Source organism: Schistocerca americana, chromosome 7 (genome assembly GCF_021461395.2).
Source record: "Schistocerca americana isolate TAMUIC-IGC-003095 chromosome 7, iqSchAmer2.1, whole genome shotgun sequence".
Classification (NCBI taxonomy): domain Eukaryota; kingdom Metazoa; phylum Arthropoda; class Insecta; order Orthoptera; family Acrididae; genus Schistocerca; species Schistocerca americana.
The window spans coordinates 592489226-592515659 of NC_060125.1; the positions used below are offsets into that span (position 1 = coordinate 592489226).

The window sequence follows — 26434 nt, forward strand, 5'->3', positions numbered from 1 at the left end:
TTATTATTATTGTTATTACTACTGAAACATCCCGGCAGATTAAAACTGTGTGCCAGATTGGGTTAACCTAAGCGTTCAAACGTTCAAATGTGTGTGTGTGTATTCCTAAGAGACGAAACTACTGAGGTCATCGGTCCCTAGACTTACAGACTACTTAAACTAACTTATGCCAAGAACAACACACACACCCATGCCCGAGGGAGGACTTGAACTTCCTGCGGGAGGGGCCGCGCAGTCCGTGACATGGCGCCTCAAACCGCGCGGCGAACCTAAGTGTCTTGCCGGCGAATGCGCTTCACACTGAGACATCCAGGCACGACTCACGACCCACGTCCATAGCTTTACATCTACCAGTATATGCTACTAAAGTTTTCTTTATGATTTTCATGCTGGAATATGAAAGTAGAATTAGTGTGACCCATAGTTTTATATTTATAACTACTGTTTTTAATAATGTCTGGATGTACTCTGAGGTATCTGGTATCTATTGTTATTGACACGCTGTTCCGATGGCCCAAAAGCTAAACTTTTTTTATTATTTTCATACTGGAATATGAAAGTAGAATTAGTTCTGTCCCACAGCTATATGTTTATAACTATTATCTTTTCACTATACCTGGATGTATTTTGATGTATCTGTTACCTAGTGTCATTGAGACTGTGTTCGAATAGCTCAAAAGCTAAATAAATGTGTATGTTATTAAAACGTGTTTTTTAGAATATCGTAAGTTTAGCTTGCAAAACATTCTGTTTACAATATTCTTCCGGGTATTTTCCAGCTTTATCAAGCTTTAATATCGAAGACTGGCAGTGTATAAATTGCCTCGAAAACAACAATCAATAGGCAAAACTGATAGAAATAGTAATTACTACATTTTTTGCTAGTTTGTAAAGTGATCCGTACATCTTATTCCACCATCTTTCGGGCTTGATCGGAATAGTGTTAATTCACCGTCTGATATCGAGGCTGATAACCGTAGCTGATAGCCATGACTGATAGCCATCTTCAAGGTGAGTCGCTGGCAGAATATAAACCACTTGACTTAACACGTGGAGTAGGATCACGAGTACGACTGAGATGACTATGCTAACAACAAGAGTGTCAAGTCATAGATAAAACTTCATGAGTCTCACAACGGGACCGTGCCTCTTCGTCATCACCGTTTTCGTCTAAATTTATGGTACATGCAGGGCTCGGCCAAAAATGGAAGTGACAGATGTGGGAGCTACAGATGGCCAAACGCTTAGAAAAGAGTAGCATTTTTGGCGCGGATCGGGTGAGACACGAGCTGTTTATGTTATCGTACTTTCCTGCAGCAGTTGGCGCAGCGGAAAAGAGTACTGAACAGTCAGCCGAGGACCGTGGGATCGTTTCTCTGTGTAGGAACTTATTTTTATTTTTAGTTTTTATGTTCCTTACACTGCAAATAAACCTAAACAATCACTCACTCACACACTCGAGAGCCCGTAACCGCAGCAACGTATTTTCGCCATCTGTCCCTGTCTTGGGCTATTTCCTTCCATTCCGCTTCAGTACCTAGGCTCCTCAAATCAGCCTTCACATTGTCCTCCCATCTACGCCTCGGTCTCCCCACAGGACGTTTTCCCTGTAAGTGCCCTACCAGTACTCTGCTCGCTGACCTGCCCTCATCCACTCAAGCTACGTGACCCGCCCATCGCAGCCTACGTGATTTAATAATACTGATTATGTCAGGGCTTGAATAGAGTTCGTAAACCTCTTAGTTACGCAGTTTTCGTCACTCTCCGCTAATGTCATCCTTTTTTGCTCCGAAAATTTTCCTTAAAAATTTTGTTTTCAAATACCCGAAACGGCTTTTCATTTTGCACAGTGAGAGACCAACTCTCACACCCATACAACATAACTGGTAGAATAATAGTTTTGTATATTCTAATCTTTAAATTCCTAGACGGTATCCGTGATGAAATTAATTTATTCAGTGAGAAGTAGCACGCATTTCCCGTCCGTAATCTCTTCTTCAGTTCGGATTCAATCTCATTTCTCGAAGCCACGCCTAGATACATAAATGTGTTCACTTTTTCAAACTGCATGTCTCCCACTCTTAACATTTCCTGGTCTACTGCTGTTGGCATTCTAGTAGTAGCCAGGTATTTAGTTTTGTCTTCACTTATCCTTAGACCTACATCTTCACTAGCCTTGATTAACGCATTCGAATTTGCTGTAACAAATTCTTCCCTATCGCTAATGATGTTTAGATCATCTGCATACCCTAATATCTTAATATTTCCATTTAACTCCACACCCTCTGAATTATCTGCTACCATTCGTACAATATATTCTAGGACTAAATTAAAAAGTAGCGAAGACAGGGCATCTCCTTGCTTAAGTCCGTCCTTTATTACAAAATTCTTCTGACTCCAATTTCCCCACGCGTACTCTACCTTTTGTCTTTTTTAAACTCCCTTCTAACATATTTCTTTGGTATTCCAAGTTCCAAAAGAATTCTGTACAATTTTGATTGCAATGCTGAATCATATGCTTTTGTAAAATCTGTGCAAAGATTATGAAATGGTTAATTGTATTCCCACTTCTTTTCCAAAAATTTGACGCAGTGTGAATATTTGGTCTATAGTTGATCTGTTCCTCCGAAAGCCAGCTTGGTAATCCCCCACAATTTCAGCTGCATGTGGTGTAAGCCTGCTTAGCAGAATATTCGAGAAAATTTTGGAAGATAATAGTAATAGCGAAATCCCTCTATAATTACTACAATCCGTTTTGTCGCCCTTCTTAAAAATTGGGATCAGAATCAACTCCTGCCACTCTTCAGGTATCATCTCTGAGTTCCATACTTTAGTTATCACTTTGTGAACTACTTCCACCAATTTCTGTCCCCCATTTGTGCTAATTCTGCAGTTATGCAATCTGATCCTGGTGTTTTACGGTTTCTCAATTTGTTGATTGCATCTCTGCTGTATGTATTTCGTACGCCTGCTCATTTCCTGCTTCCTGGTGTACATTTAATACATGCTCAAAATACGCGTTCCATTTACTTAATATAGCACTGGGGTCTGTCAGTATTCCCCCGGCATCCTCTTGAAGTGCAGTTGTCTTAGCCTTGAACCCCTTCCTATAACCATTTATGTCTAGGTAAAGTTCCCTAATGTTTTTTGTTTCACTGTTTGTTTCCATTTTTTTAACTTGATTGTTCAAATAATCCCTCTTATTTGCCCGTAGCCTACGACCAACTTCCCTTCTCATGTTCAAGAAGTCCTCTCGTTTTTTGTCTCCCATTCTATTCCAATCTAATCGCGCTTTTCTCCTTTCCTCTACCAATTTCTTGCATTCCTCACCAAACCACGATTTCCCCCTGTTCTTAATTGTACCTATTGTGACCTTCGGTGCCTCTTTGATATTATTCCTCACAGAGATCCACTGTTTATTTACATCCTCGTCTTGATCTTCGTGTGTCCTGAGAGCATCAAACCTATTTGAAATTTCTATCATGTACCTTCTTCTAAGGTTTTCATCATTTAGCTTGTCAGTGTCGAACCTAACAAGTTCTGCATTGTGACACCTTGATGTTGCTGTAGATAGCCGTTGGTGAACTTTGGCACCTACAAGGAAATGATCAGAATCGCAGTCTGCTGCCCTGAAAGTCCTAACATTTTCTTTACTAGTGTGCCAACTCCGATCTACAAGAAAATGATCAATTTGGTTTCGGGTGTGTCCATCCAGAGAGACCCAAAATGCTTTATGAATGTCCTTCCTTCTGATATATGTGCTCTCAGCAATCATGTCTTTTGAAACAGCAAAATTAACCACTCTTGTGCCATTATCATTCGAAATGTTATGCAAACTTTCTTTCCCAATTGTAGGCCGGAATGCTTCTTCCTTCACTGTCTTCGCATTAAAATCACCTACGATTAATTTTGTGTCGTACGAGGAGAACTCATCAACCGAAATAATGCTCACTGTATTGTATTTGTTGATATTTTCATAGAACAAAGGGCAAAGGAAAGTGTGGGATTGCAATTAAATTTCCAAAAGGGGTTGTAAGGCGTGCACGAAAAGTTCGTATATAAAATTAGACACTTATTTTTTTTTTTGCAGTTGATGATTTACACATGCTGGACTAACGTTCATCGTAAAAACAGGGAAATCAGCAATTTTCTCGGCGTCTTGCACTCCTTATAAAGCCGTTACATTGTTCTTTTACAGTTGCTATAAAAAGATACTCGGCTTACATTCATAAAAGGTTGTCTCTCATCGCGTAGTTCGTCGGCAAACCACACGTAGCGCATCATTTCGCCAAATATTCTTGAGAATAGCTAGTGACGTACAGCGGAATGTATTTTGAAGCAGTCTGCTCAGAACGTGATTTTTTTTTCTCTGGACAAGATAAGAGGAGTTTTGATGCTCTTTGGTCAAATGTTTTAGCAGACGATAAAATTGGACATCGCAGGGTGGCTCTAGCAGAGTCCATTTGGAGGAAAAGGGGGGTGGGGAATTACTTTTCACAAATCCTCGTCGTATAATTGTGAGTTTGATTCCCTCCCCACGAGTCATTCAATAGAAGAAATTGGTTCTCCTGCGCGTAGGGTTTCATCACATCAAATACACTATACTGAGCGTTATCTCGATTTGCTTCCGGTGTAAGTAACGTAGAAATTGAAAATAAAAAGTAGTTACCGGACAGGGAATCGATGCCAGGATCGTCAGATTGCCGTTCTGTACTCTTCCCGCTGCTCTAACTGCCCCCTGAAAACTACGCTAACACAAAGGGCTCATGTCTCGCCCGACCCGCCTAAAAATTCTGTTTTTTTCCAAACGCGTGACAATCTGGAACGTCCACTACTGTCACTTTCATTCCTAGCCTAGCCCTGAATGTGCAGCGAATTCGGTAGAAATCGGTGGTGACGAATTGGCGCGGTACCCTAGTAAGAGCGAAATAAAGCAGAGTCAGCAAATCCACAGAGCTCACTAATGGTGAGCATGATTATTAAAATGGGCTGCATTTGTTGGAATGCCTGGCAGTAGAGACTCAGAACTATATTCCTCCAGCGGCGCAGACGTGAAATAAAGGGTTTCCATGATTTGTCGAACTGGGAACTGTCCTCTCGGTTGAGTAGGCTGTCTGCTAATCGTGTTTGCGCAGCATACTGAGTACCGATAGGATGAGGCTGTGGCCTGTACCTCTACGTCCCCGTAGTCCACTGAATGGCCAGTGCGAGTACAACGTTGAGCCGCTGCAGAACGCTGGTGTGTCGCTGTTGACCTGTGCACCGCTCTCCCGTTATGCGTATTGTTTGTCCTACGTACCTCTTACCACAACGACAACGAATTTTATTTTTGCCCGCTTTTATTGAAAGTAGACCATTTTTCACAGATCTCAGAAGAGATGCTGTCTTGGCCCGTGGCAAGAAGATCACACGTACTTTATGTACTTTATCATTATTCTGGCAGTTTGGGTAAAAACATTTCCCACAAACGGCAGAAAAGCCGTAGATTTTTCCATCTCTTTCTTCTTGCTTTTTCTTTGGTTGGTCTGACGTTCTCGCTTGTAGAATCCTATAAATTTGACGGTTAGTGCCTCCATTTTCACTGAGTACGTTTCCGAAGGGTACCAGTTCATCCTATAGGCTGTCAGCGTCGCACATTACATATGCCCTTCAGCAGGGTTGAAAGTTTATCATCCGCAGTACCATAAGAAGAAATAATAATATCCCAGACGCTCCCCTGCAAGATGATGAACTATTCTATCCGCTGGGAAAAGTGCAAGTAACACATTGTCCTTACATCGTTTGCACGAAGTGTTATAGTAATACGAACTCCTGAAAAACACTGGGGAGAACGTATTATACACAATTTATTGCAAGCTACATTAACGATCCTCTAAAATGAATTTTCGATCATATACAAAAGAAACTCCGCCTTAACAGTCCAAGAAGGCCAAACAGTACCGACCGGCTGCCGTGTCATCCTCAGCCGGCCTGAGTGGCCGTACGGTTCTAGGCGCTACAGTCTGGAACCAAGCGACCGCTACGGTCGCAGGTTAGAATGCTGCCTCGGGCATGGATGTGTGTGATGTCCTTAGGTTAGTTAGGTTTAAGTACTTCTAAGTTCTAGGGGACTGATGACCACAGATGTTAAGTCCCATAGTGCTCAGAGCCATTTGAACCATTTTCATTTACTTCCTCAATCGCATTGCACATCGCGAACTGTGCACTGACAAGCGGTTATGAAAAATGGTAATATACTATCTTGCACTGCACATAGCAACTACGATTAATTAAATTTGATTTTTAACAGTCACATCATTATTCCTGGTAGCAAAAAGTTGCGGAGCAGATGAGCGTTCAGTGCCCACAGGTAGGCCAATAAATTTAAGTACCAGCAAAGTTCATGTTCCAATGTAAGGCACGGTGTTTGGCAGAGTGTATTTGTGAAAATAATATCAGTATCACTTCAGAAGTTTTGCACCAGTAAAAGATCTTGTGAATTTTCATGCAGTTTTATCAGAAAGTCAGATGCGTTAATTTTTATGTTAATTTGCTGTTTAATTACAATAACAGTTCCGGTACAGTGATTTTTTGTAAGACTAACGATAAAGATTAGTAATATTCAGGGCCAACATTTTTAAATGAGTAATTTTGTTTTGCACTGAGATGGCGTATGTAAACTTCATTGAAAACGGATTGCCCTCTCACAGACCAATTGTTTGATGTACGGGCTAGTGTGTATCTTGCATCGTGTAGCGAGATTTTCAAATTTCCCTTTAAAAATAAATTTTCACATAGTTACGAACTTCACATTGACGAACACGAGGTTGAAAAAATAAGTTGCTTCCAAAAGTGATCGTCCGTTTTCCGTGACCAACGAAATGATGAGGAAAACTATCCAAACAATTCGTGGTATCCGTCTTTTCAGGATGTATCATTTGTTGGACAACTACTTGCATGTTTCTCGGATTGTAAGTAATTTGGTACTAATAGTTCTGTGCTCGTTGGGTTAACAGTCATGTGATAGAATTATATTCAGGGGGAGTTAAGTAACTCATGAAGAGATATGATAAATCCTTAAATCTGACTGGTGATTATGTAGAGAAGTAATGCAAACATCTATAGTAAATCCCCACTACTTCCTTCCCTTCCCGACAAAAAAATGAATAAATAAAAAATTGCAACGTATGTGAATTCCTTGGGGACCAAACTGCTGAGGTCATCGGTCCCTAGACATACACATTACTTAAACTATCTTACACCACACACACCCATGCGGGAGGACCCGAACCTCCGCGGTAGGGGCCGCGCAATCCGTGACATGGCGCCTCAAACCGCGCGGCCACTCCGCGCTGCTTCCCTTCCCCTCCTATTCACCTGTAGGCCGGAAAGGTTCCGGATGGTAAAACCATGAAAACATTGGTATAGGTTTAAATGTTGATGTGTCACTTAATAATCGTTCTTCTGTTTACACTCTTGAAATAGCTAACTAATTCGTATGAGCATGAAGATTTATTGTGTAACTGTCTACAGATGTGCATTCTGAACGCAGATTTAATTCACACTCAATCTTTTTCCAAACATGTTTAAACATCCGATGACTCGTGACTTCATCTACTCCGAGGCTCCCCTTAAATCCAAGCGCCGTGCCCCGCTCAACAAGTGCCTCAAACAAACAACAATGCAACACAAAACAAATGTTTGACCATATAAAAATGTCCTTTGCATTAAAATGACTCTTTCATGTATTTTTTAAACATCATTAACATTATTATAATATTCGCTGTAGAAACGTTTTTTTTTTCATTTATATACGGCGACGAGGGTTCTAACTAATAAAAAATTATTTTTTTTTAAATTTTACTATTCACGCTTAAATATTGTACGTGGTGGGAGATTATGATTACTTTTATATAGCTATAACAATGAAATCCTACACGAAGCTGAAATGCGGTCGTACTGCACCTTTTGTTCATAAATGGTTATCAAGAATACTTTCTTTCGTATGAAATACTAATGACATAAAACACTGTAATATTCCATAATTTACTACGTAAAAAGTCTTAAACTTAAGAAAAGAGGGGCCACAGGCTACAGAAACTTCATACGCCTAATGATTACGCGACTAATCCAGAATTAAATTTCGCAAAAAATTCTGTATCTTCACAGGCCGACAACGGATAACATACGTAACTGTGTTGCGTACAGGGACACAACAATTTAGAAACCTGCTCAGTTTGCTTTCTCAAGCTTACATAATGAGTTACGCTAAATTCTATCTCTTTGATCGCTTAAAAGGGTATTAAAATGAGGTAGTGTATTCATCAAGTTTGTTAAATGTTTGAATTTGCATTGCAAACTTCAACGCATTTAATCCAGTCGCACATTTTTGTGATATCATTACATATCTTCTGAACTCTGGCTACTAGCTATACTCAACGATAGTTAATGACCACAAGACAAATATTACAGACTAAAAATACACGCTTTGTAACAAACATAGGTAGGAATTTATTAGAAGAAATAGTTATTAACGAAGGAGAAAGAAAAGGACGTGGCACTCTGCTGTTCATTGTGTTATTTACAGTGACTTCACTCTTTGTAAATGAAAATGTAATATAAACAAAGGAATTAAGATTACAAATGTTCATCTGTTTGCTGATGATATCGTTATCATTCAGAAGAATGAGAAAGACGCATAATGTTACATTTCAACTTAACTACTACGTCCACGGTTTGTTAGATTCATTATTACAGCTGCAGATAACTATTTTAGAAAACATTTATGTGATTCCGACTTTCTATAATTCGGACTAGGACTGGCCCCAATTATACAGGTTTCGCTGTAGTTTTAAGACTTTTCTACTAAATTGGCTGAACAATTTCAATATTTCATTTATATCTGTAGTTCTCTACAGGGTGCTTCCGATAAGTATCGTCGATCAGTAGCGCACAGATCTTCGTATCATAGTCCTCGAACTCCATAATTACGGCGGCATTGCCCTTGTCAGCGGGAAGTACCACAATGCTTTCATCATTACGTAGTGCTCGAAGGCCGTTGCGCTCAGCCCTGGTCATGTTGGATGCTCGTAACTTCGCCTTTGTCAGTATAAAGCTGGGTTCTCGCCGTATTTCGTCCGCTGTTTCATGTGGGAGATTGTGGACTGCCTGTTCAACACCGCTTATTACTTCACAGACAGGAATGTCCCTCGGAGAAGGTGCGAAATTAAGTCCTTTCTTAAGTGCCGACATTGCACCCGCGTCTATATCTCTCGCCGTCAAGTTGATGACGGTGCGTTCTGAAGATCTGTGGTCCGCACCACGTTGTTTTTGCGAAAGGCGGCCGAACTTTCCTTTCTGCTTCTCTGTAGTTCGTTTCTGTGCTGACGTCTGTTGAGATACCGTAGCAGCGTCGACCCATTCCCAGTCCAAAGCTGTGAGTGTTTTTGATAACTGCAGGTGCAAGGCCATAATAGGACGTCCATTTGCATCCAGCTGTTGCCTTGTGTTGTGAATCCTTTCTAGTAATAATGCAAAGCTGGCATGACGAAAAGACACAAGATCAAATCAATCTTCAGGCCTCCAACGAAAATCAGCAAATTACTGAGACCAGTTAAAGGCGCTGTAGGTCTCAGAACACCTGGAGTCTACGGAATACCTTGTGAGTGTGGCCAGAAGTACATCGCACAAACAGTGCGCACTGTGGAACAACGCAGGAAAGAACAAGAGAGGTATTATCGCCTACGCTATCCAGAGAAATCTGCATTAGCTGAGCATGCGTTAAAAAACGGTCACCACATAAAATTTGGCGATACCTCTGTCGTGGCTCGCACTAACGGCTTCTGGGACAGTTTAATAAAGGAAGCTACTGAAATAAAAATTACCACAAACACCCTGAATAGAGACGGTGGCTTGCAGCTCAGCACTGCGTGGGATCCAGCGATCGCGCTCTTGAAGAGGGCACATCGAACGCCGACTCAAAACATGCCCATATATGGCAATGTCACGGGCACCAGTGACGTCACAGCCGGCAGCTAGCGTATATAAGGGCACACCAACAGCCCACTGGCAGTCATAACACTTGACAATGGCCAAGGAGTGCTTGGCCGAAAGCTCGTGTAGTTTTAAGCAATTGACACGGTTGGGAACCCGAGAACATTTTATTCAATGTTATCACCGCGAGACTCTGCATTCATACAGCTTCAAATACCGGTTCTCTAAATTTTTTCAATAGTGTTCCCCGAAAAGAACGTCGCCTTCCCTCCAGGGATTCCGACTTGAGTTCCCAAAGCACATCCATAGAACTTGCGTGTTGTTCGAGCCCACCAGTAATACATCTAGCGGCCTGACTTTGATTCGGCCTGGTGGGAATCCCAAACACGCTAGCAGTACTCAAGAATAGGTCGCATTAACACTTCACCACAATTTTCCCACTAAGCTGAAGTCGACCATTATCCTTTCCTACCACAATCCTCATATGTGCGTTCCATTTCATATCGCTTTGCAAGTTACGCCCAGGTATTTAAAAGATGTCACAGTGTCAAGATGGACACTGCTAACGCTGCATCCGAACATTACAGGTTTGTTCTTCCTACTCCTTCGTATTAACTTACATTTATCTACATTCAGAGCTAGCTGCCATTCATCACACCTAGTAGAAATTTTTGTAAGTCATCTTGTTTCATTCTATAGTGTTTCGACCACGGCAACTTACCTTACACACTGTATAATCAGCAAACAACTGTAAATTGCTCCCCACCCTGTCCGCCACATCACTTATGTGTATAGAAAATAATAACGGTCCTATCACACTACCCTGGGGCACTCCTGACGGTACCCTTGTCTCTGATGAACACTCTCTGTCGAGGACTTCATATTTGGGTTCTATTACTTAAGAACACAAACATTAACCAGCTACATGAATATTTTCTATCGTTTCATGCTCTTATAGTTGTTGGTGTGTAGCACTTAAGTTATGTTGTTTTTGCGACAACTACGTGCTGGGACATATAATCTGACTGTGGAGTTAAATAATGGACACAACACACAAAAGGTTTTCTATAAAATTTATTTCTTTTTAGTTTACAAAAGTGAAAGCACAAACAAATTCTGAAAGAATATTCTGTCCCAGTCATCCAGCTACACTTTGTAATTCACTGAACAAAATACTGTAACAAATTGTCTTTGGCCCCGCTCATGCACCCAAATCTAGTACGGAAGTATGCTTCACGCTTCAGACTTTAACAACAGCTTTCCCTAGGTTCTCTCCTTGCAGCATGCCAACAAAGGCTTTGGGAGTGTTCTGGAAGCCGTCGGTAACAGTCTCGTGGTACTTGATTTTCCCCTCCCTGATCCACTGCATCAGCTGTCCGATGCCCTCTCCCCAGCGGTCGTGCCATCGGATGTACATGAATCCCTCCATGCGGAGCTGCTTGAATATGGCTGCGTGCTGGATGATGGTAGCCTTCGGGAGATTAGACTCGTTGTATCCAGATATCGCGCCGCACACGGAGATGCGACCGTACTCTCGCATGCTGTTGATGATTGCGCTGCTCATCTCGCCGCCCACGTTGTCGAAGTACACGTCGACGCCGTCAGGTGCCGCCTGCTTCAGCGCCTCTGTGACGTCATTCGTCTTGTAGTTAAATGCGTGATGGAATCCCAACTCCTCTTTCAGCCACTTCACCTGCGGAAGAGAGGCCAGTTATATCGCTACAAGAGGACGTTTTCACATTGTGTAAATAAGTTACAGCTAATTACTATAATGACATCCACTCCTGATTCGGCTGGCTGGCTCTGAGCACTATGGGACTCAACTGCTGAGGTCATTAGTCCCCTAGAACTTAGAACTAGTTAATCCTAACTAACCTAAGGACATCACAAACATCCATGCCCGAGGCAGGATTCGAACCTGCGACCGCAGCGGTCTTGCGGTTCCAGACTGCAGCGCCTTTAACCGCACGGCCACTTCGGCCGGCTCCTGATTCGGATTTTCACTCGTTTTTCCAAATCATTCCAGATGAACGACACAATTTTTGCTACAAATAGGTCATAATTAGCACTTCTCCTCTGCAGCTTTAATAGATATCTGATTATGGTGGCATATGTTTATCATACAATAGTTTTTGCCTTGCTTTTCATTTTTACTGGAATGGTAAAACTGCGTTGTTTAGTGTCTTATTATTTCAACTACATTCTTCCTTTATTAACTTCTGAATAGATTAGTTTTTGGAGGGGGTCCACCTTCATAAACACCCAGTTTTACCTTTTCTTCTGTTTACCACATATGTTTCGCTGAATATTGAGAATCATCAGTGGGCCTTTATTTTATTTCTATTAAACAGGAAATATTGCTCTTTACTATGTACTTGTAAACATATAAATTTTGGTTTTGAAGACAGTATTTACAAATTTGAAACACAAAGTATTGTTTATATGCAGTGGTTTTCCTGGGTTTTTATGTTTTTTTTTTTTATTGCACTTGTTTTCTTTCGCGGCTTGTCTTTTGCCACCATATAGATCTTAATGTGGAAAAGTTATTTACTTCGAAATTTTACGCCTGGGATGTTATGGTCTACCTAACATTAACTAGTTCTATTTGGAAGATTTGTGTGTGTGCATGCATGTGTGTGTGTGTGTGTGTGTGTGTGTGTGTGTGTGTGTGTGTGTGTTTTTGTGTGTGTGAATGGGTGTGTGTTTTATTTATTTACTTAGTTTTTTATCTAATTATTTATTTTATTTTCATTTATTTCTATGTATTTTCTTTAAAAAGATGTGTGTGTAAGGGAAAGGGGTGGGGGGAGGAGGAGCTTATAGGTCGGTGTTGTCCGATAGTTCTTTGAGGGCGGGGAACACACTTCCATTATAGAGAGCTCTGTATACATCTATTATTTGTTTGTAAACGAACACAGACAGAAGAGCTTCAACCTCAAGATGACAACTTCTGGATTTGTTACTCGACGCTCTATTCAATAGCTAACAACAGATTCCGGTACATCCTTGTAACTAACCACTTTTGTTTATATTACCCCCAAAAATTTCGTATAGGTGGCGATGAGATCAGATGATTAATGCAGAAAAAATATTGCGTCGCTGCATGCTTCCTCGTTCTGTATTACATTTCTATTTTGTATATTTTTGTCGATATTTTAATTTCAAAGAAAGGCAGTAATAAACATAAGATCTCCCGTTTACAGTAGACGTTTGCAGTGCAAGAACACACAGACACAGCAGAAGTGCGAGTACTGTGACATAAGTCAAGCCTGCGATGAGTACGTACAATGAACTGTCTGTCGGGGTTTTGAAACAACCACAGAGTGTAATTTTTCTGAATTTACTTACGTAATTATCGTTAATGAAACATAACTAGTCATTTTTTTCTACTGTCCTTAGCGGGTCAGTGTTACACTGTGGCCTGGAAACAATGATAATGCGCCAAGACTCGACCAGATAGTAAGTGGTTAGAATATTCGTGAAGAATGAGATTTCGAGCTTTAAAATTAGCTGTTGTGCTTGAGAGACTGAGTGCAAACGGTTTATGGTTCATCAGTACAGTACGGAGTGAAGACACGTGAGTACTGCTCATCAACATCTATCCTTGAGACGTCTCCAGAGAAGAGTGGAGGCTGTGAACGCATGGCCAGTTTCATTCTCTTTTTCTTATTTTTCATATGTATATTCACCGATAGTAATACAAATACGACACTTCATCTCTCAAGCTCTCTTTATACCGGCCAACCAAACAATATGCTTTTGTACGAGTGACACATCATACAATTTTTTGAAAATAGCCAACATAATCTCGTTGAATGGAGGTGCGACCTTAAACATCTGATCAAAAGCATCCAGATACCTATTAATGGACATTAATATTGGAGGTGTCCACCCTCCGCCTTTATGACAGCTTGAAACCTCCTAGGGACACTTTTAGTGAGGTGTGTGTTTGTGAAGAAACGCCATCCCATTCTTCCTCAAGAACCGAAACGAAAGAAGATTGATTGATTGATTTTAACAGGAGAGCTAAAACAGCTTAGGTCTAACCCGCCACTGCCCGCACCGAAACTAGGTTTATCGTGCGGTACCGCTCCCTGTCTATCTAGTAAAGCCAACCAGTGCCCTTAAATAGTGCAAAGAGTCCCTCTACCGGTTTTTTGCTAGACACAATTTCTTCAGGTCTAGTTGTCCCGAAGATTCTGTATCTTTTACTCTCTAATGCCATGCATTCAAAGATTAGGTGTGATGCAGTTTCTTCACCCTCATCACAGATCCTACATTTAGGGTCCTCTTCCATTATACTCATTGTGTGTAGGTGTTTTTTGAGGTTCCCATGGCCGGTCATCAGTCCAGTCATGAGTTTGATCTCTTTCCTGTTCAATCCCAGGATTACAGAACTTCTTTTAAAACATGGCTTGGGCATCATTACCTTACCATGTTTTTGTTTATGGACCTTGGTCCAATATCCTACGTGCTGTTTCCTAAGCCACTTCAGTAGTTCTAATTTGACCAAAGCCTTGGTGATTTTCAATACAGGTTCCAGTCCAATAAATGGAGTTGTTGCCCCCATCCTAGCCAATCTATCGGCTTGTTCATTGCCACAGATCCCTGAGTGGCCAGGGACCCCACACTAGGTACACTCTATTGCTTCCCCCTAGCTCCACCAAAACCCTGTGGCAATCTGCAACAATCTTAGATCTTGTTGCAGGAGCTGCCAATGATTTCAGGGCTGCCTGGCTGTCTGAATAGATGTAGATGCTATGGTCAGTGTAGCACCTACGCATATTCTCCTCCTCACATGCCATGACTGCAGTAATTTCGGCTTGGAATACAGAGGCCAGTTTCCCTAGAGAGATGCTGCTCTCCAGTCTTGGTTGAACCCCTTACAACCCTGCCCCGACGCCTTGATCTGTTTTCGACCCATTGGTGAACCAAACGATGTCCCCCGTACGGTGTCGAACTGTTTTCTTCCACTGCCCCCTACTTTCAATTATTATGTTGTAAGGCTCGTCGAAGCAGTTCGGAGCTATTATATAGTCGGCGGGCATTTCCCCGGCCATACCTATATTTACCTCACTCACTATGTTAGTGTGTGATTCTGGATATCCGAATGAGACCCAGTTTTGGCCAGTTTTAAGTCTATATGCCCCAGCTACTGCCTCCATCTTAACCCAAAGGTGAAGTGGAGGCACATCCAGCATGGCTTCCATTCCAGCGGTTGGTGTGCTGCTATTTCCGCCCGTTATGGCAAAGCAGGCCAATCTCTGCACATTAGCAAGCTCTTTAGCAGAAACCCGCTGTTCTACCTTCTTTCACCACACTATGGCCCCATAGGAAATCCTAGGTCTAACCACTGTGGTGTATATCCAGTGCATACCCCTGGGGCTTAGGCCCCAGTTTTTGCCACAAGTCCTCCTAGTAACGAAAGAAGATAGTGAAGTTGGACACTGGGATCTGGTGCGAAGTCGACGTCCTAACGGTGATTCACTAAGTTCAGATAGGGGCTCTGGGTAGACTAGTCAATTTTAAGAACGTTATTGTACACAAACCATGGGCTCACGGACGCTGCTTTGTGGCAGAGTGTAGTGTCACGCTGATACAACATTCATCGTCTCCAAACTGTACCTTTACTGTACACAGTATGCAATATTGCAGAATGTGTAAGTATCCTTCCGCATTTGGTGTTTTCTTAAACCCATTAAGGGGACCACTCCATAACCATGACAAACACCCCAGTAGCATAAAATCACTTCCTCCGCATTTTACTGCTCACAGAATCGTTCTCCAGGCATCCAGCAAAGCGGAAACTTCCCACGGAATTGTCACAAGGTATAGTGTGATTCATTACTCCAAATCATCAGTTTCATCCACTAGCCAGTGATGTTGTTGTTTACAGCTCTCCAAGCGTCGCTTTGTACTGACTGCAGAAACGTGTGGCCTATAAGCAGCTGCTCGATCACTGTACCCCATGTTTGTTAACTACCTGTGCACAACCAATGTGCTGGCCGTACTGCTGGTAGCACTTTGGAACTGACGAGTGAAATCTATCGCTGATTTCACGCGATTTTTATAACCACATTCCGCAATATTCGATGGTACCTGTCTCTCAGTGTGTGAGCCCTGCCTGGTCTCGGTTTACTGTGGCTGTTCCATCGCTTTTCGACTTCAAATTCGAAGTAACAGAGCTCTCGCGACTGATAAATCCTGCTGTCGCTGCTTCTCTCCCCACTTCCTTTCATACTGGCACGTCTGCCTCTAGCGACAATTAGTCGTCAATTTCCCATTACATAGAGGTGTCCGAATACTTTTGAGCAGGTAATGCACATGTCTTTATTTACACTTTGTGCGAGGGTTGCCAGACATTAATGCACCGCATTTTTTTTCTTCAATAATTCTTTATTGGACATAATGAGAATTACACGCACGAATGAATGGTGTTTTATCTACATACCCTATTTTTTCACGTAATCTCCATCCCGTTCTATGGTCTTCCTCCAGCGCAAAACGTCCTGTCGGTTCCAGTCCTTGTCCTGGTGACGGAGCCAGTGCTTCCCTGTGTGAATCACCTCCTCATTGTCCTCAAAGTGTCTTCCACGAATGGCATCTTTTATTGGCCCAAACAAGTGTTAAGCCCGAGGGGGAGGTCAGGGCTGTAGGGTTGATGGAATATCACTGTCCAACCCTGTTCTGCGATGCGTTCAGCAGTCCTCATACTTGTGTGGGGCCAAGCGTTATCGTGTTGCAGCAAAACATTTGCTGGATTGTTGTGGCGCCTAAGTCGCCGGAAGCGCGTCTTCAGTTTTGTTAATGTGTTGACATATGCTCCTGAATTAATGGTACCGCCTCTTGGTATCATATCAATGAGAATAACACCTTAACAGCCCCAGAACACGATGATCATGATCTTACTGGCGGAAGCAGGTGCTTCGAATTTTTTCTTCTGCGGGGAAAGGGAATGGCGCCATTCCATCGACTGTCGTTTTGTTTTGGGCTCAAGATGGTGAACCCAGGTTTCATCACCTGTCACAATCTGGGACAAGAAGGCCTCCCCCTCAGCTTCAAAACGTTGCAGCAAATCAAGACAAATGTTTTTTTCTGTGCGATTTGTGATCCACCGTTAGAAACCGCATGACCCATCTTGCACACGCTTTTGATCCAAAAATGCGGATAATTGCATCCACACTTCCTTTGCTGATTGACAGATGCAGCGCCAACTGCCGAGTCGTAATGCGTCTGTCCTCGTGAATCCGGCCGGTGTGGCCGAGCGGTTCTAGGCGCTTCAGTCTGGAACCGCGCGACTGCTACAGACGCAGGTTCGAATCCTGCCTCGGGCATGGATGTGTGTGGTGTCCTCAGGTTACTTAGGTTTAAGTAGTTCTAGGTTCTAGGGGACTGATGACCTCAGATGTTGAGTCCCATAGTGGTCAGAGCCATTTGAACCATTTGTCCATTTGTCCTCGTGAATGGCAACATCAGCTCGCTGCAACATGTCAGGTGTGACAGCCGTGGATGGTCTCCCCGACCGCTGCAAATCGTCGAGCTCCACTGAACCACCTTCTGATGACCTCACCCTCCGTGCCCAGCTACTAACTGTACTCCTGTCGACAGCAGATGCTGCATAGACTTTGCACAAATGTTTGTGAGTATTCCCCACTGTTTCTCCTCTACACTGAGAAATTCAATGGCGGCACGTTGCTTGTAACGTGTGTCACCCTCGGACGCCACTTTGAAACTGTCCTGCAGCTACGCTATCTGTCGGAAGTGACAGATACTTGACGCGCTCACTCAGGAGACTTCAAATAATACATACGTAACGTTTCCCATTCGTAGCATTGTTTTCAGCTGAGATAAAAATGGGATGCATTACTTTCTGGGCAGCCTTCCTATGTCTGAAGAATGTAAGGATTTTGAGGAAAACTCAGCAGTACTTACGAACAAGTGTCACTGATCTGATGAGATTATGCTGCACTGACCTCACCTGCGTCTGTTGTGTACATAGTTCCACGTAGTCAGCGCATACACAACTTTCCCACTAGAGCGCACCCCGCTAAGCACAACAGCGCAGGCGCAGCGCTCGTCCATCTCCGCACTACGAGATGGCGCTGCCATAGAGACAGACCAAATTCTGCTTCCGCAGATCTGTGTATTAATATGTAACGCAGCCAATGAGATTGCTGCTAAAGTAGAACTTTTTCTCCTCGCGGATCACACTCGCGCAGTGATACACGAATGCGCGTGGTGTTATAACGAGTGTACAGACCTCCGATTAGTCAGTTTTCATTTGTCTGCACCAATCTGCACCAGTCTGCATTAGTCTGTACCAGTCTACATTTGTCTGTACCAGTCTATAGTCAAGTTTCAGTCTGCGCCTAATAAGATTACCATATTCCTGTACATAGCCATGAAGATAAATGTATACACACTTTTGTCAAGTATCAGAGATATATGCGAGAATAAGACTAACGTACCAATACCAAAGGAACTTCAGATTGTCAATTGTAACTAGCATCCAGAACCAAGTAAGTAATTTTTATGTTTGTTATTATTTTAATAAATGTGTGTGAAAATTAATCAAGTTCTGTTTTAGGTTGGTCACCGTAAATCTGCTACTCTAAGCGTGCAAGTGGCATTTCTATCGTCCGACCTAACGGCAGAAGATAAACACGCCACGATAAGACCACGAGACATATTGCTGACACTCAACTACTTCGTTAGAGCGACATGTCAAATAATCTGATGGTGTGTGTACTGAAGGTCTTACAGTACGCACACCACAGTGTCATAGGTGCAGGAATCGCAAATGGAAGCGGTGTCTTACCTTAGCGTCTGATCCCGCGAAACCAATTACTTTGCACCCCTTGAGGCGCGCTATCTGCCCGACTATGGACCCCACAGCACCTGCTGCCCCACTGACTACGGCGACCTCTCCCTCCTTAGGCTTGCAGATCTCCAGCAGTCCAAAGTAGGCCGTGATTCCGGGCATGCCCAGCACCCCCAGAGAGAGGGAGAGGGGCAGCTCCCCCAGGTCTGGCACCAGCATGACCGGCGACATGAAGTAGGGCGCATCCGGCCCCACGTCGGCCACGGTGCGGTCGCGCCACCCCCAGTAGCCGACCACGTACCGCCCCACTGGGAAGCCCGCCGCACGGCTCTCCACGATGCGGGCCACCTGTGGGCAGAGATTAACACACTTCTCTTTGTGATTTCTGTTAATTGTAATAACTGGTATTTTTAGTAGTGTTTTGTTACGGTTTTGCGAATTCACAACCTGTATCCCTCCACAATGGAAGTGAAACGTGGAGTGGACGATAAATAGTTTAGACAAGAAGAGAATAGAAGATTTCGAAATGTGGTGCTACAGAAGAATGCTGAAGATTAGATGGGTAGATCACATAACTAATGAGGAGGTATTGAATAGAATTGGGGAGAAGATGAGTTTGTGGCACAACTTGACTAGAAGAAGGGATCGGTTGGCAGGACATGTTCTGAGGCATCAAGGCATCACCAATTTAGTATTGGAGGGTAGCGTGGAGGGTAAATATCGTAGAGTGACACCAAGAGATGAATACACTAAGCAGATTCAGGAGGATGTAGGTTGCAGTAGGTACTGGGAGACGAAGAAGCTTGCACACGATAGAGTAGCATGGTGAGCTGCATCAAACCAGTCTCAGGACTGAAGACCAAAACACATCCCTCCACAATCCACCAACATTAAAATATTTCTGTTGCTATCGTCTGACCTATTACATTGTGATTAGTAACTTGTAAGGACTAACAGTCACTGACAAGTGCGTTGCTAACTGGTATACCTAGCCAGGTGGATTGTAACAACGTGACGGAAGCCATATGTTCTCGCTTGTAAAGGCGATTACTTGTTTAGACCTAACGTTAGCGTTTTCGATAACCGACGAGACAAAATGTTAGGTGATATGATATTGTTAATACTCGTATTTAGAACCATTCATCCTCAGTTGTTGCTGACAGGCTAGAGTGTGATATTAGAACTCCACAAAATCTTGGTTGTAATGACAGACTGAGACAGACTGATCTCTAGTGTAGCCTGATGTTTGGATTAGGTTGGAAGGCGATAGTTTGCTTGTGAATTGGCGGAGCTAACGAATGAAAATGGCAAATAAAAGTTGTGGTAAAAGATTGACCTACAGTGTAGCCTGATGTTTACGTTCACCCAATTTGCTACGTTTATCGCACTTTTCATCAAAAAATCTAAAACTGCAAGGTAAAGTCAGAAAACGTTTCTCAGATAATGGACAGGACTACTACGTAAGTTTTACTACACGATAAACAAAAGTTACTTGAGAACTGGACACGACTGTGCACAGAGAAAATTTTGCCCCAACGAAACAGTCTATAGCAAGTATGGATTAAATGTATTCTTCCTCAGGCTTTCAATTTTTTAGTATTGAAACAAGTGTGAATATATTAATGGTGGATGTTGAGAATAACACAATTTGCCATGCACTACAGTTCGAGTTTGTGTTTAGAATACGTGGACCACTTCTTCGACCATAGACAGTTTATACATCGATAGCCTGAGACACAAGACTCTCAGAACGAAGTACGAACGTCGGTCAACAGATGGCGTATGACGTTGAAAGTTATAATGCCTCTTTTAGTAGAATAACCTTGCTTTTAGTTGTTACTTGTGACTTATATAATAACCTGTGAGTTTCATGATAGTGTGGATGCTATAAAACAGGTGGCACGCAGTCTGAATGTAACTGAAATCACAGCCAAATGCTGATAATTTGTTACTGTCTTAGGCGTGACTTATTGATCATTTTATATGTTCCGGACATTGTATCAGCTTTACTAGCGATCTTGGCGTTTGAAAGTTTCTTCAGAGTTCTCAATCACTTGTTGATTTCTTGCCACCCAAGTTCTCTACAAAGCGCTCGAGAAAGATCTACTGCAGACTGCATAACAGAAAGGAATTACAGCGTGAGAATTATTGAACTATATGAAAAAACGTAATTTAGTTACAAACTACAGCGTGCACACACCTTATTCAACATTTAAACGTTACTACATATATTCGGATATAGGTTATGACATGTTCGATAAGACTGCCTTCATTGGCGTTGATGCGGCACAGACGAATAGCGAAATTCTGCATGACCTGCTGAAGTGTCGGAACATTGATCTTGTCGATGGCCTCTGGAATAGCTGTTTTCAGCTCAGCAATAGTTTTGGGGTTATTGCTATACACCTTGTCTTTAATATAGCCCCACAAAAAGGAATCGCATGTATTCAGATCCCGAGAATATGGCGGCCAATCGAGGCTCATGCCAGTGGCCCCTATACATCCCAAAGGCAGAATGCGGTCCCCAAACTGCTCCTCGAGGACGTCAAACACTCTCCTTCTTCGATGGGATCGAGCTCTGTCTTGCATGACCCACATCTTGTCTAAATCAGGGTCACTTTGGGTAATGGGGACGAAATCATCTCCAAAACCTTCACGTACTGTTCGGTAGTCACCTTGGCATCAAGGAATATCGCACAGTCAACTGTTGAGGGTGAAGAGACTTCTCGATCGCGCATTGTGGATTCTCAGTTCCCCAAATGCGCCAATGTTCCTTATTGACGAACCCATCCAAATGAAAGTGCGCTTCTTCGCTAAACCAAACCATGCATCTGAGTACTAATTCCCACCGTGCCCTGCGGCCAACCGTACAGTTTGAACGTGCTAACGCAAACCGTTCAGAAGTAATGACGATTTCATTTCATACAGTTCAATAGTTATCACACAGTGCTTTCCATCGATTTACATTCGTAATATTAACGTCACACTGTAGTGTATGGTAAAATATAGTCTGCCAACACAGTAATATTTAATGATATGCTGTTTCGGGGTCTTCATTCCAAAGACTGATTTGATGCGTCTGTATCTGTTAGACCTTCTGATTAACTCTCATCATCTCTGCATACCTAATGCAAGCTTTGTCCGCATGAAACTCCATAGCCGAACACTGGCCGCCCTCTACAATTTGTAGCAACACACTTCTCCGAATTACCAAACTGACTATTGCTTGATGCCTCATGATCCAATCTTACAGTTAAGTTTTGCTCATGCACTTTTTTCTGCTCAACACGATTCAGTTTCTCTTCATCAGTTATCCAGTCTACTCATCTAATGTTAAGCATTCTCCGTAACATCCGACATTATTCTATTCATGTCTGCTCTGTTTATTCTACACGAATCGATTACAGATAAGGTTACTACAATCCAGCAAATACTGTCGTGGAAGACATTCTGACTTTCAAATTTGTGCACGGTATTAACGTTTTTCTTGCTTTGCTTGAGGCTTACCCGACGGATTAGTAGGAAAGGTTGTCGGAAGAGAGGTCGACTGTCGTTGTGAAATAGGCACAATGTTTCATTGACGCAGCTGATCGACATCTGCAGGTGCGTCGAACTCACTGCTGAGTTATGACAGTGATAACATTCATTATTCAGCAATGTATTAGTCGCACCTGAAGATGTCATTCGGTTGCGTTTGATGAAATATTGTCGAAATTCACAACGACATTCGACCTCACACCCGACAACTGTTTCCACTCCCTATTTCTTATTTTTAGAAAAGATTTCATTGCTACTGCTAGTATACATTTCATATTCTCGTTACTTCTGCCATCGTAATTTATTTTGCTGTCCAAATAGTAAAAGTCGTCTACTACTTCTAGTATCTTGTTTCATAATCTAATTCCCTCATCATCGCCTGATTTAATTCCACTACACTTCGTTACCTTTGCTTTGCTATTGTTGATATTCATCTTACAACTTCTTTTGAAGACACTATCCATTTGTTCAAATAATCTTCCAAGTTTTTTGCACTGTTTGGTAGAACTGCAATGCTGTCAAGAGAACTGACGCGTTTTTTATTTGTTCTGCTTCAACTTTAATTTGCTTTCCGAATTTCTCCTGAGTTTCCTTCATTGCTTGTTCAGTGTACTGACTGTAATATGATGGAGAGGCAGTTACTGATTTCCTTTTCGTATTCTTCTTGGCAGCTGCAGTCTGGTTACTGTGCAATCTAAATACATTTTCCTCCCCGTGTTTTATTTTCGATAACTTTTTAATTCCAAAGAGTGTATCCCAGTCAACAATGTCATTGTTTTTTTCTAAATATAGAAATGCTATAAATATTGTTTTGCCGTTTTTGAATCTATCTGCCCAGATAAATTTTCTCGTATGATCCTACATTTCTCCAGAACCCAAAAATATCCCCCCCCCCCCCAGGTCATTGATACCTGTCGTTCCATTCGTCTTCAGGTGAATTAGTGATCTAACAATGCTTTTTATACGTAGATATCACATCAATTAATACTCTTCTGCGTTTGCACAAGCGGCTGAAAGCTGTAGTGTAAGTTAGAAGAAACTAAACCTTGAACCGAAGGGCTGCTGTACTCTTATCAACTGCTATGTATTCAAAAGAGTGATATGATTCTGTTGACAACACGTCTTCTAGGAAAATGCAAGATGTCGGTTCAGAGAAATTAAATTTTTCTTGTTACATAAAGCTTATGAAATATGTCGATGGACAAGGAGTGATTGAACTAGTGTCAGTTAGTCACAGCGATTGGTATTACATAAAGTAACTGTTGACTTAAGGTCGTATAACACACTTGCCAGTTGTCAACAATATCAAGAATAACATAAATACAAGTCAGACTATTCCTATTTTTCTAAACACACGGAATTTGGATATTTCTTATAGACCATAAACATGTGTAAATGTCGAATTAATGTGTGTGATAAGTAGCAGTTCACAACAAGATGACTTTTACAGTAAAACAGTAATGGCAACTTTCTTATACAGTGAGACTGATGGTTTACTTAACGACATATGAATTGATCGTGTACTGTTGTAGGGAAGAGAGTCATGGATCCTTAAAAACGAGATAAAAGCAAACCACAAGCATCAGAAATGAGATTTTTTTTAGGGAAGTGAGAGTTGTTCCCAGTGAAGACCGCATAAGAAATGAAGTTGTTAGGAACGAACTAAATATTTATAACGCTAATGAAAAGACTGAACAAAATAAAACTGTATGCTAACATCACCAACAAAGAATGAGTGGCCACGCTGTACCAGCCAAGAGGAAGAAGGGACGTACGATGGCCCAGAAAGAGGTGGCAGTAAAAGGTGAAGCCGGAAGAGGCACAAACGACTCAGCCTTGAAGGACAGAAGAAGGAGAAGATAAAATTGATCGTAACTAAAGGACCACGGCAAAAATCGCATTCAGTTAACGATAGATTTATGTCTATCATTTTATGATCAAGTAAATAAAAAAAGGCGTACACCAACAAACTAATTATTCATAATGTTATCATTTAAGATTAATACCAACTCACAAAGCAGTTTCCGTATCGATCTGATTACTTCAGCTTTGTTACTTATTAGAAATAAGCATGTGATAATATTATTCTCATTCATCATCGCCTGTAAGCAACTTAAATCTGCCACGGTTCGCGCCGCTGCCCCCGTCGAAGGTTCGAGTCCTTCCTCGGGCATGGGTGTTTGTGTTTGTCCTTAGCGTAGGTTAGGTTAAGTTAGATTAAGTAGTTTGTAAGCCTAGGGACCGATGGCCTCAGAAATTTGGTCGCGTAGGAGCTTACCACAAATTTCCAAACTTAAATCAAGTAATAAAAAAAAAAAAAAAAAGTGAAATACGAGTGTCTGTCAAAACGCCTGAAAAGGCTTTTATCTTTCAAAAAATTGAACTCGTTCATGTACGACATTTTTTGCAAAGTTTTATCATCTGTCATTACCCAAAAGTAAATTGATTCATTGACTTCAGCACAGCAAATCGTTTTTATTTTATTTTTGCATCGGTGGTGAACTGAAACAGGGGGTGCCAATGGAAAGTCAGTGATGTTATTTGTGAGCGTGTGTGTGTGGACTTGTGTTCTTCAATATGGCGTACCTGTAATAATTTTGTCATTCGCAATGGTGTTCTTCTGTCAGGACAGTAATTAGTGCGAGTTAATTAGAATTGCTTAGCAACGGAGGCATATGACAGCAACTTCACCTGCGAGCCGATCATGGTGTTGCCGACGTGGTGCATGTTCTTGTACGCCCTCTGGTAGGGATCGACGCTGATGTAGACTGCCTCGGCGAGTATCTGGCCATCGCGGAGAGCCGGCAGGTCCTCCTCCTCGATGCGGAAGTCTTGGAGCCGCGGCTCTCCCTGGAACACGCGGGCGATCACGATCTTGCGCGCCTTCACCATGGCTGCCGGTGTCCTACTGCAAGCGCGGTCGCTGCACGCCGCTTATATAACGCGGCCGCGCCGCGAGGCCTTGGCGCGTTGTCATCGCTATCTGTATTGGGTCCCAGATGGAAGGTCGTCAGACTCACGGTGCTGAATCACTGTGGGTCTGAGAGGCGATGAGATGCAAATTCCACCACTGTCTTGCAATTTAACATCCGTTTGTTGTGTAAATTAATAGCTAGTTCTCTCTACAAATGTACGAGGTGCATTCAAGTTCTAAGGCCTCCGATTTGTTTTCTAATTAACTATTCACCGGAAATCGATAAAACTGGCGTTACTTCTCGACGTAATCGCCCTACAGACGTACATATTTTTCACAACGCTGACGCCATGATTCCATGGCAGCGGCGAAGGCTTCTTTAGGAGTCTGTTTTGACTACTGGAAAATTGCTGAGGCAATGGCAGCACGGCTGGTGAATGTGCGGCCACGGAGAGTGTCTTTCATTGTTGGAAAAAGCCAAAAGTCACTAGGAGCCAGGTCAGGTGAGTAGGGAGCATGAGACATCACTTCAAAGTTGTTATCACGAAGAAACTGTTGCGTAACGTTAGCTCGATGTGCGGGTGCGTTGTCTCGGTGAAACAGCACACGCGCATCCCTTCCTGGACGTTTTTGTTGCAGTGCAGGAAGGAATTTGTTCTTCAAAACATTTTCGTAGGATGCACCTATTACCGTAGTGCCCTTTGGAACGCAATGGGTAAGGATTATGCCCTCGCTGTCCCAGAACATGGACACCATCATTTTTTCAGCACTGGCGGTTACCCGAAATTTTTTTGGTGGCGGTGAATCTGTGTGCTTCCATTGAGCTGACTGGCGCTTTGTTTCTGGATTGAAAAATGGCATCCACGTCTCATCCATTGTCACTACCGACAAAAAGAAAGTCCCATTCGTGCTGTCGTTGCGCGTCAACATTGCTTGGCAACATGCCACACGGGCAGCCGTGTGGTCGTCCGTCAGCATTCGTGGCACCCACCTGGATGACACTTTTCGCATTTTCAGGTCGTCTTGCAGGATTGTGTGTACAGAACCCACAGAAATGCCAACTCTGGAGGCGATCTGATCAACAGTCATTCGGCGATCCCCCAAAACAATTCTGTCCACTTTCGCGATCATGTCATCAGACCGGCTTGTGCAAGCCCGAGGTTGTTTCAGTTTGTTGTCACACGACGTTC

At 42.5% G+C, this 26434-nt stretch overlaps 1 protein-coding gene across 1 annotated transcript; it reads right to left on the reverse strand.

Annotated features, from left to right (window-relative positions):
• Positions 1 to 11146: 11146 nt before the first annotated feature.
• Positions 11147 to 25225, reverse strand: LOC124622377 (prostaglandin reductase 1-like). Its single transcript, XM_047148063.1, has 3 exons — positions 25022 to 25225; positions 18791 to 19141; positions 11147 to 11665 (listed from the first exon to the last, which is right to left on the reverse strand). Exons 1-3 carry the CDS (start codon positions 25220 to 25222, stop codon positions 11213 to 11215), a joined length of 1005 nt encoding a protein of 334 aa, XP_047004019.1. The 5' UTR covers positions 25223 to 25225; the 3' UTR covers positions 11147 to 11212.
• Between the last annotated feature and the right edge of the window lie 1209 nt (positions 25226 to 26434).

Coding starts and splice junctions, on each gene's coding strand:
- LOC124622377 (XM_047148063.1), bottom strand. CDS start 25,222: ATGGTGAAGGCGCGCAAGATCGTGATCGCCCGCGTGTTCCAGGGAGAG. Junction 19,142..25,021: donor ACACCATGATCGGCTCGCAG/GTGAAGTTGCTG, acceptor CTCTGCCCACAG/GTGGCCCGCATCGTGGAGAG. Junction 11,666..18,790: donor TCGCGGGATCAGACGCTAAG/GTAAGACACCGC, acceptor TCTCTTCCGCAG/GTGAAGTGGCTGAAAGAGGA.